Consider the following 11,733-nt stretch of genomic DNA (forward strand, 5'->3'; position numbering starts at 1 on the left):
AAAATTTCGTTTTTAATATAGGTTAATTGACTAAAATGCCCTTATGCTCAAATTTGTGTGATTATATGGTACGTGTTACCCTATTCTACTATCATAGACCCTCAGATCATGATCTTTGATTATATTCCATCTAATGTTCCAAATCTGTGTATTCTGGCATACAATAGTTACTAGAAACAAAATAACCTAACCCTATAATAATAATAATAATAATAATAATAATAATAATAATAATAATAATAATAATAATAATAATAATAATAATAATAATACATAGTATAGTAAGAGAACTAACCTAGACAATTACTTAGACGATTAACAGTTATCTGGGTAATCCAACTGGCAAGTAGTATATCTATTAAGTATTAACCTATAATATTATAACCTATTAATATTTATGGAAATGTGGTAAAAATTGTAACACCGTAAAATTTAAAACAAATTTTCGCATTTTAAAACACATTTTCCAAACACATTTATTAACAAAATCCCATTATATCATAACTTTGTTTCACAAAATATTTCCCAAGATCAAAACACATAAATCCCATGCGTGTGTACGAATAATGCCGATGCCTTCCCGTGATCATCACTGGTACCTGAAACACATAACACATAACACTATAAGCATAAAGCTTAGTGAGTTCCCCAAAATACTATACATAACACATACTAGCCACTTGAGGCTATAACTTTGTGGGCCCTTGGGCCCTAAGTCTATGGACCCTCTGGTCCTAACTCTGTGAACCTTCCGGTTCTAACTCTGATATACTCTGATATACACATGGCATAAATCACGTAGAAATAATGCAGTGCAACACATCACATAAATAGCATACAATAACTCTGTCACATGACCCTAATTACCACTCAAGGTAAAGTATAGTGAGAAGACTCACCTCAGATGTCTCGGTAAATCTCTGACTCGGTAGAAATATGATCTAGCCTCCACCTAATCACATAAAGTAATACTCTCATAAATATAACTCTCAGGACTAGACTCAACCCTCTCTTGGCGCCCTCAGAAGGGTAAAAGACCATTTTACCCCTCCTTTGGCTCAAAGGCCCTCATTGTTGACCAAACCCTAAAAGTCAACCAAAGTCAATGGTCAAGCTTTGACCCGACTCATCGAGTGCACTTGGGCAACTCGGCGAGTCTACACGTGTCCACTAACTCCCTTGTCTTGCTTGGCATGTCGAGTCCCTCCCCTTGCTCGACGAGTCACACTTGGCATGAATCGCGGGGCTACTCCGACTCAACTCGCCGAGTCTCAAAATCAACTCGGCGAGTTCCGTCTTGAACTCCAATCCTCTAATCCCTCTCTAACTCACTGAATTATTCCACCAACTCGGTGGGTCTAATCGCTGAGTGATTTACGGGAAACCCTAACCCTACTCGCCAAGTCTGATCTTTGGACTCAACGAGTTCATGCCATGCAAAAACTCCATTGACCTCCTGAGGTCAGATCTGTTCCTTAAATCCATAGATCTGACCTTCCCAAGCATGATAATCGTGTAAAGTTTAGACCTTGACACTCATATAACATCTAGATGGTCCTACTTGGTGATTTAGTCCCAAAAATAACCTCCTAAGTTCATGGCTCCCAAAATAACCCATAAAGCTCCAAGGGTTAAGGTCTCTGGACCTCTTTGAGTCCAGATCCAAAGCATAAACTCGAGAAGGGACCAATTGCTCCACATATCCATTCTCTAAAGGGGGTTAGAAAACCCTAACTCTAAGAATCAACACCAAAACTGAAGAAGGTCCGAATAAATACCTCAAGATGAAGTCTTTGAACTTTGAAATCACCAGAACCGCTCCTCCTTCAGCCTCCTCTTGCCTTGGTCACCTCCTTTTTGCAATCACACCAACAAAATGATCAAAAGTGGCCTTTCCTTCCTCACAATTGCTCTAGATCTCTTAGGGTTTCTCTCTGGGGTTTGGTAGCCGCAAATGACGGCTCTAAGGGCCTTTAAATAGGTCCTAAACCCGGGAAATTAGGGTTTCATTAAACACTGTGGACTCGCCGAGTCCGGTCATGAACCCGGATGAGAATCCGCGACCCTACTCGGCGAGTCTAAGCACCAACTCGCCGAGTCCCTCTACAAACTCCAAAATAAATGAATAAAATAATATACCTAGGAATCCGGATGTTACAAAAGTTAGACCCTTCACTAATTCCAAATATACTTTCATGGCTATCAAATAAGGATTAGCCATGTAGGACAGTTGGGAGACAGGATCATTTCGGCATTTAGCTTTCTTGAAATCCCACAATCAAGCCAATGTGCCCATTCTAGACACCTCTTCCGTAAGACGACTAATCAAAATATTCAACCAGAATTAATGGTTAATTTGGTATCTGTAGGTTCCTAATAATGGCTATAAACATAATTATAAGTTACCCTAAAAACCTAGTAAACGTAGCTTAACTTACAAAAATTTCTAACGAAAACCCGAAAGTCGTGGGCGAAACCTCGCTACCAAGCACTTCTTTCTTCCTAATCCTCTGCTGGTCCAGAGTCTTTCTAAAAATAAGATTCCTCAGAACCTTGAAAAACTCCAGAAAAGTCGGACTAGAGAGAGAAGTTAAGAAGGGATAGGTGTGAGGAATAAGAGGGGACTTAAAGGGCAATTTATAGCCATTTTTGGGGAGGCGCATTGCACCTACCTACCCAGACACGTCGAGCCCTTGGTAGGTGGGATGAGTGGTTGCTGGATGTGACACACGACACATTTTGGCTGGTGTTGCGTCGCTAATGCCAGGTAAAATCACGAATTTTAAAAAATTCATATCTTTCACATACGAGATTCGTTTTCAACATTCATTATATCCACATGTTGATATCAAAGAGTAGTACAATTTTCATTTAGACTTTGTCAGTTAATTCTCATCCCATCTTAATTCTAACATTCTTTGAAGATTACACCACAAAAGACCGTGTAAATGTCATTCTTCTTCATATGGACTCCATTCTCGACTATCTTTATATTGATGGATTGGTATTTACGAGATCTTTAACTCTCACTTACATTTTTTTGGCCAACACTCAATCGATCTTAGTCTCAAAATCTATGTTGCACACTGTTGCGGTGAAACTTCGAAAAATCATAACTTCCTCATACAAAGTCAGATCTGGACATGCTTGATATGCGTGCTATCGCTTTTATGGTTCCTACTACTTTCTTTTAGATTTCTTAGGCTAATAAGCAACCTATCTCCGATTCTATTTTTACAATATGCTTTGTTGTATAGCGCTGAACGCAAAACTTCAAAGAATAATTTTTTCATATGAAGTCAGATTCAGACGTTCTTTATATCTATATAATTCGTATTGACATCTTCTACATGTTTATGATGATCAATTTGGCTAAACTGCAATATATTTCTACTTCTAACAAATGTTTATATTCATTTCTACTTTAAAGTGAAAACGGGGTATTTTAATAGAGCTCTACTCTACGTTCCAATATCACACACGCCCTACTATAAAAACTACCAACTTATTTAACTTACTTTAAACTAAGTATCCTTGACAAGCCTTAGTTTATAACTAGAACAAATTTCAATACCTATAATTCATTTTCAATACAGTCTTCTTGTTCATGCAATAGTATCACAATACATGGTATAACAATAAGTACTCACTTATTTAACTTACTTTGAACTAAGCATCCTTCATATGTCTTAGTTTATAAGTCAACAAGACTTCAACCTAACTTATGCTTTTCCCTTTTTAACGACATAAGTATGAATATTACTACGCTTGAATATTCGTTTGTATTTATAAGGTTTTGTTAACTATTTCTGGATTTTTCGTTAATCCCAATGAATATCAAGTTCTATTAAATAAGGGATGACTAGTTAAGATCATATTGGATGTAGGATATGTTTGGTATATACATATACTATTTGGAAAATTCATTTGAATCACCCCACTAAGATCTTGTCTAGACATCACTCCTGTAAATAGACCAATCAATATTTTGAATGGAATTACCGATAAATCTTATTTGCAGCTTCTTAATAATGACTATGAACTTAAATGTAAGTTACACTTAAAAGCATAGTAAGTGCAACTTAACGCACATGTTTTCTAGCAAAAACTTGGAAACTTTAATGCCAAATACTTCTTTCTGCCAAGCTTTCTGACGTTGCATCGCCTCGTTAAAATGCCCAAAAACTCAATAGATTGGATTTCTAGAGAGAGACAGAAGTGTTTAGGAGTTAATGTGTGCAGAAATGAGGGGAGGAATCATGTCATCACCAAGTTGGTGTGCCCAAAAGCTTTCTGACGTGTCACGCTTTGCTCACATGGCAACTTCTGGTTGGACCATGTCATCACCAAGTTGTTGGGAGGGGAGGAATCTTCTGGTGCCACGTGTCGTTCGCCGGGTGGTGCCACGTCGCTGTATGTAGGTAAATTCTTGCGTTATTTGGAAAATCGTAACTTTTGCATACGAGCTCAGTTTTTGATGTTAATATATCTACATATTCGTATTGACGTGTACTACAACTTTCATTTAGATCTCAATAGGTAATTTACATTATGTTTTTTATTTTACAATCTATAAATATTACATCGTAAAATACTTTATGAAATTTATAACTTCTTCATACAAACTCTATTCTCGAAGATCTTTATATATATGGATTCGTATTTACAAGGACATCAACTCTTGTTTACATTTTTTTGACTAACAAGTACCCTATTTTCGTTTCGTGTTTTACAACAAATAATGACGCACTCTATCGAACATGTAACTTCAAAAAATCATAACTTCCTCATAAGACGTCAGACTATGACGTTTTTTATACTTACAGGTTCGTAATCACGACTACCACAACTTTCATCAAGATTATCTATTCAAAATAATCTTTTTATTATAAATATTATTTAACGTAATTCGTTAAGTTTATAATAAGGTTTTATACAAATATTATAAGCCCATAATATTTGTCAACAAAACGTGTACACAATAATTAAATAGAATTATCATTTATATAACCCGTATTGTGTACAAATAATTCTTATTTGTTTACAATTATCCTATTCGAGGATTTTAACTATTAAAAAAATGAATAATAGTAATTATATCCCTTAAACGTCTAGCCCGAATTAATGGGTGTTACACATGATTTGTTTTCTAGCCGATCCTATGGTGTTTTACTTGGTTATAAGCTTGAAAAGTATTCATATCGATGAATTTGAATTTAGCTAAAAACCAATCATGAATCTAGTTATAATAATAAGTAATGGAGTTGAAGCAAGTAATGGATTGAATTCTATGATCATATGGTGAATCTCATGCATTAATCCCAAAGTGGATGCTTAAAATTATAAAACGTGATTAAAACATGGAATTGGTCATTCCATGGCTTATGTTGTGTAACAAAGATACAAGTGACCTTATGAGTGAACCTATGATCCTAGAATTTAGTTTGATTCATGAGGACATAGTCATGAAGCATATTCGAGTCAATATAAATACTAAACCCATGATTTCACCCCATCTTCATCATCATAGGTTTCAGCTTATACTTAGCACCTTCATACATGTCTAAGATGATACAACACCACTGTTTGTATTTGGAACCGTCTACAGTGAGCTTAAACTAAACCGAGAGTAGACATTAATTAGGGTTTATGTCGGTTGGTGTGATGAAGGTACCGTGGTGGAGGAGGCAACAATATTGGTCATGAGAGATAAGTAGAAAAATATAAAAAGTAAAAGTATTAAAAATATAAATAGAGCTCAATAATTGCTTATACTGATTATAAGGAAGTAAGGATTATAGTGATAGGGCTACATAAATCCTTGAGTGAAGATACGATCGACATTGAGAGAGACAATGGAGATCCTTGAAGGTAGAGGGAAACAGAAGGAGATCAGACGACAACGACACCGAAGATGACGATGGTCAAGGATCGTGATTGACAACGACGACAACATGGAGGTCACTAATGATTTTTGTCAATGAGGGCCAAGTACGTAGCCGGAAAAAATAAAGAGGACATGTCGAGTTCCTAAGAAGCAGAGGTTCAATACCATGTTGGATAGTGAAAATTCTCTGTTATAGTTAAAGTTTACAATGTATTACTTATCGATATATAATACACAATGTTCCAAAGGAGCCCCTACATTGTACATTAAAAAATAAAAAAACTCTATAACAAATATTATAACATAACCAAACTTGTAATCTCTTTATATGAACTTTTTCAATCATTATATTAGATCACAAAGATTTTCGACAAATTATTAAATAGGCAAACTCATACAAAAACCAATAAAATAACATAAATACTGAATCCACAAATAAATTGATGAGTTTTATTGTGGTATTTTTTTTTTTAATTGATAAGTTGGTAGATAGTTTTTTCTTTTCAATTGATAAGTTGATAGTTTAGTGTTGCGAAAAAACTTAACAAATCGTTTCGACTTATTCTATATTTATCTCAAATTGTTTGGCGTACCCATTTTTTTTTTAATGTAAATACCCATAATTGATTAATTTCTAGTGATGCAATGAGATTTATTCATATCTTTTTCGATGTCACATCGGATGATATATACGAAAACATAAATTATGCCAATATAAAAATCCTTTTAAAAAATATATTACTTTTAAATTCTATAAGAACAAACAAATTAAAAAGGCCCCTTGTCTTTTTATGACAGTGTCATTTTGAGAGCATGTAAGAAAAGAAAAAAAAATTAAATTAGAATTAAAAAAATAAATAAAGAAAGCAGATTTTGTCAAACTATGATTGGGTCAAGACACGTGGAGTTTGTCTGTGGCGCATCGAACCACCGCGACACACTCCGTACGAATCGCTTTCACCCTTCAGCAGTTGAGCTCTATTAACAAAGTAACACCAATTTTAAAAACACACCAAGGGTTTCGAGTTTCCACTCGTCCAAACAAATCCAATTACAATGTCGATGCTTCGATTCTGCAATCAAATCAGAAACAATGCTCCTCATTCCTTAAGATTCTCAAGGTAATCTTTCTACTTCCATTTCCAATAATTAATTCGATCATCTTGTTTTCATTCATCCGTCTGCGAAGTTACGATTCTGATCGATCGATCGTTTTCTGTTTTTCTGTGTTACAATCGCGATTTAATGCTCTAGAAATCTCATGTTATTGTTCATACTCGTGTGCTTTATCATCTCGTTGTTATTTGGGCTGCATTTTCATATTTGGTTTGACAATCGTATCGATCTGAAAATCTGTCGAAATGGCAATTTGATTCATTCCTTTTCCTCGTTTTCTTTGTTTAATCGTTTTCTAAAAATCTCAATTACCCAAAAGGACATGCACAATACTCATAATTTCATTTAATTATAGGAATAAAGATAAAAAAAAACATGCATGAGAAACATAATTCTCGAAATTACATGATTTTGATAAGCAAACTCAAGAGTTGTCTCTGTTTTTGCATTGATAAATCATAAATATTATACATTTATGTGATATGTCTGTTTCAGGTTCATTAATTCACTGCAATTTGCAACTGTTAAAGCTGAAGAGATATCAGGCTCTCAGCCTGCTGAAGTACAAAATTTGGGTACTCACTTCAAATTTAGTAGAATCATTGAAATTGTTATTTATATATTATTATTATTTTTTTTGACAATCATGGTTTATCATAATTTACAGTTCAGGGGAAATGGATACAAGATGGTAATTGGAATACAATTTTGGATCCTCTAAATGGGGAATCATTCATCAAAGTTTCAGAAGTAGATGAAAGTGGAATAAAGGTATATGCATTATTTATAGATCAATTTACTCTCTTCCAAATTCAAAGTTTGTTTATAAACTTTTCTAATATCCTTTTAATATCTTATGCAGCCTTTTGTAGAAAGCTTAACTAAGTGCCCTAAACATGGCCTTCATAACCCATTCAAATCCCCAGAGAGGTCTTCTTCTAATTAATTATGCAAGTTTTATAATTTATTTATATATCATCAAATATTGATAATTTTTTAGGTACTGATATAAATGTTATTTATAGATATCTTTTATATGGAGATGTATCCGCAAAAGCAGGACATCTTCTTTCCACACCTGAGGTATTAATTAAACTTATAATAAAAGAAAAAAAAAAGCTATGTACATTTTCACATCTGATTTTGTTTTTATATATTTTATTGTAATGATTTACTTTTATACCCTTTCAGGTTTCTGATTTCTTTACCAAGTTAGTACAAAGAGTCTCACCAAAGAGTTACCAACAGGCTTATGCTGAAGTTTATGTTACAGCAAAGTTTCTTGAGAATTTCTCAAGTGATCAGGTACTTAAAATTTATAATTAATATATAAACACTACATATTTCTGATTAAAAAATTAAAATTGTTCAATAGGTACGTTTTCTTGCAAGATCTTTTGGAGTACCTGGGAATCATCTTGGTCAACAAAGTCATGGTTTCCGTTGGCCTTATGGTCCTGTAAGACATCTTTTAAATATTATTATTTTTATTTAAAATTTTAAATTCTTTAAAAAGTAAAAATTTATGTATTATTTGTTGTCACAGGTGGCGTTAATTACACCATTTAATTTTCCTCTAGAGATTCCTGTACTCCAGCTAATGGGAGCACTTTATATGGGAAACAAGCCTGTCCTTAAAGTTGATAGCAAAGTGAGTTTTTATAACACATAAAATCGTATAAAATAGTTAATATTTTATAATTATATTTTTATTTTGCATTTTTATAGGTATGCATTGTAATGGAGCAAATGCTTCGATTACTCCATGCTTGTGGGATGCCTATGGAAGATGTTGACTTCATTAATTCTGATGGAGGAACAATGAACAAACTACTTTTAGAAGTTCGTTTTTCCAATCTTTTTTATTAAAATTTAATATTAACATTGAGCAAAATTACAAAAAAAAAAAACATTATGTTTTGGGTAGTATTGCAGTTTAAACTTTTGACATGTTATCTTTATATCATATATATAACAAGTCAAAATAGCATGTCAAAATGGTTAATTTGGATAATTTTCTTTTGACATGTTATTTTGAATTGTTATATATATATATGATGTAAAGATAACAAGTCAAAATGGTTAATTTGGAATTTTGACATGTTATCTTTACATCATATATATAACAATTCAAAATAACATGTCAAAAGAAAATTTTCCAAATTAACCATTTTGACATGTTATCTTGATATCATATATAACAAGTCAAAATGGTTAATTTGAGTTAATGTTTGAAACTTGTATGAATTAATTTGAAAAAGTAAAGTATAAGTGGTTAAATTAAACCACAAAATTACCCAAAATATAATGGTCTTTCTATAAATATCCCATTTACAATTTATAATTTTTCTTAAAATTGGTTATTAATAATACTCCATTATGATTCAATTATCAGGCAAATCCACGAATGACACTCTTTACGGGTAGTTCAAGAGTAGCAAATAAGTTGGCTTATGATTTAAATGGCCGAGTTAAATTAGAAGATGCAGGATTTGATTGGAAGATCCTTGGCCCTGATGTTCATGAGGTTTTTTATTTTACACATTAAACTATAAAATTTTAATTTATAGATTAAATATTTAAAAATTGTACTTATTGACAGGTGGATTATGTTTCATGGGTTTGTGATCAAGATGCATACGCTTGTAGCGGTCAAAAGTGCTCAGCACAATCATTGTTATTCGTGCACGAGGTTTAATTTTCTACTTTTTATTTTTATCTTTTACAATTTAGTCCCCCGAGATTCAAATTCTGACAGATTCTATTCCTTTCAGAATTGGGGGAAAACCTCATTCATGGATCAATTAAGTACTCTTGCTGGTAGGAGGAAGCTTGATGATTTGACTATTGGCCCTGTTCTTACAGTTAAGTGTGTATTAAATTAAACCGCTTTAAAAATTCCAATATTAAATTATTTTTTCCGGATTTGCCCCTTTAGTTCACAACAAAAGCAATGCTGGATCACAAGAACAATTTGCTTAGGATTCCAGGGGCAAAGCTACTATTTGGTGGTGAAGAATTGGAAAATCATTCGATTCCTTCAATATATGGTGCTATAAAACCAACAGCTATTTTTGTTCCAATTGAACAAATACTAAAGAAAGAACATTATGAGCTTGTTACAAAGGAAATATTTGGCCCATTTCAGGTTAAAAAAAAAAAAACAAAACATTTTATTAATTGACTTTATAAAACCTGATATTAGTTAATGCTTTTTCTTTTTGTTGTTTAGATTATCACCGAGTATAAAGATACCCAAATCCCAATGGTGTTGGAAGCCCTTGAAAAAATGCATGCACATTTAACCGCTGCTGTTGTCTCTAATGATCCGTTGTTTATTCAGGTATTTTGACCAATTTTTCATTTTTCTATGGGAAAATGGTCTCAAGGATTCCCAACAACCTACCCAATGAAAAATAATAAAAGAAATTCCAGACATAAAAACTTCAAAACCGGAGAAAAACCATGGCTTAGATAAAGGAAAAAAAAATCCAATAAATTGTTGTAACTTATAATCACATAGACTAATCTCTCAAGCCACCTCAAAAGTATCGGCATTTTCAAAACAAAGCCTTGGACTTCTTTTATAAGCATGTGATGAGTGGGGCTCATTTTCAGGATATTTTGGGGCATACGGTTAATGGAACTACGTATGTTGGGCTTAGAGCAAGAACTACCGGAGCACCACAGAATCATTGGTGGGTAGAAGAAAACCATGACATTTATTGTTTTTTTTTTTTTTTTTTTGAAGGTGAAATTATGATGTTAAATGGTATGTTGTTAGGTTTGGACCTGCGGGAGATCCAAGAGGTGCGGGAATAGGAACTCCTGAAGCGATAAAACTTGTGTGGTCTTGTCATAGAGAAGTCATATATGACCATGGACCAGTCCCAAACAACTGGCAAATCCCACCTTCTACTTGAGTCATTTCAATGCTCTGCTTCTTCAATGATAAAATCTTAACATGACTATGTGTTCTTTCAAGGTTTTGATTTTTAAATTAATTAACATCAACATATGGCCATCGGGTTTTTTTTCTTCTTTCTATTAGTTGAGCCAATTAATGAACCAAGTAGTGGTTCTAGGGCTGATGTTTTGATTCCCAAATTCATGACAGATGTTATGTTGCTATGCTTTTTATTTTTTAATTTCAATAATTCATATTTAGCATTTTAGTATTTTTGATTTTTGAAAATATATTTACTTATTGTAAATTTTGTGACCGAAACAAGTGTTATGGAATTTGAAGTTGAAAAATAAATTGCCCCGGTAGGTGTAGCGTTATGTTTCATAAACAATTAAGTAATCTAAATATGTAAAAAGGTTGTTGATGTGGTATAAACCTTGGAAGAATTGTTTAAATATATATATGTAGGCATGTTATAAGAATTTGGTGATTCTGGACCATGCATAAAGAAGCTGAAATTAGCCATATGAGGCAGACAATGACATAGAGCACCCATAAAGAGACAAAAATTGATCCTAACCCCATAAACAAAAACTCGAGTTCATAAAATGCAATGAAATAAGTTGATTTCAAAACCATCAAAAGGAGGAATTAAAGTTTTCTAGCAACCAAGTAAAAAGAACAAAGAGGAGTGAAAACCATTTGGGAGATTTTTTCCTAGACTGACGTGGCCTGCGTGAGTCCTACATGGCAAGTTTCATCCTTTCGACTTTTTGCAACTATTTTGAGGGTATTAGGTGAGGGTCTTTTGCATCTTCGGACA

At 33.2% G+C, this 11,733-nt stretch overlaps 1 protein-coding gene across 1 annotated transcript; it reads left to right on the plus strand.

Moving 5' to 3' along the window:
• Positions 1 to 6,866: 6,866 nt before the first annotated feature.
• Positions 6,867 to 11,181, plus strand: LOC145043041 (delta-1-pyrroline-5-carboxylate dehydrogenase 12A1, mitochondrial-like). The gene is made up of 16 exons (XM_078991578.1): positions 6,867 to 7,008; positions 7,499 to 7,578; positions 7,671 to 7,774; positions 7,866 to 7,933; positions 8,029 to 8,086; positions 8,195 to 8,308; positions 8,379 to 8,462; positions 8,550 to 8,654; positions 8,732 to 8,845; positions 9,399 to 9,530; positions 9,606 to 9,695; positions 9,778 to 9,867; positions 9,942 to 10,151; positions 10,236 to 10,346; positions 10,622 to 10,701; positions 10,788 to 11,181. The coding sequence occupies exons 1-16, from the start codon at positions 6,944 to 6,946 to the stop codon at positions 10,924 to 10,926; spliced, it is 1,644 nt and encodes a 547-aa protein (XP_078847704.1). The 5' UTR covers positions 6,867 to 6,943; the 3' UTR covers positions 10,927 to 11,181.
• Positions 11,182 to 11,733: the final 552 nt, after the last annotated feature.

Source organism: Lactuca saligna, chromosome 4 (genome assembly GCF_052625555.1).
Source record: "Lactuca saligna cultivar CGN05327 chromosome 4, ASM5262555v1, whole genome shotgun sequence".
NCBI classification, from domain to species: Eukaryota; Viridiplantae; Streptophyta; class Magnoliopsida; order Asterales; family Asteraceae; genus Lactuca; species Lactuca saligna.

Coding starts and splice junctions, on each gene's coding strand:
- LOC145043041 (XM_078991578.1), top strand. CDS start 6,944: ATGTCGATGCTTCGATTCTGCAATCAAATCAGAAACAATGCTCCTCAT. Junction 7,934..8,028: donor CCATTCAAATCCCCAGAGAG/GTCTTCTTCTAA, acceptor TGTTATTTATAG/ATATCTTTTATATGGAGATG. Junction 10,702..10,787: donor GGAGCACCACAGAATCATTG/GTGGGTAGAAGA, acceptor GTATGTTGTTAG/GTTTGGACCTGCGGGAGATC.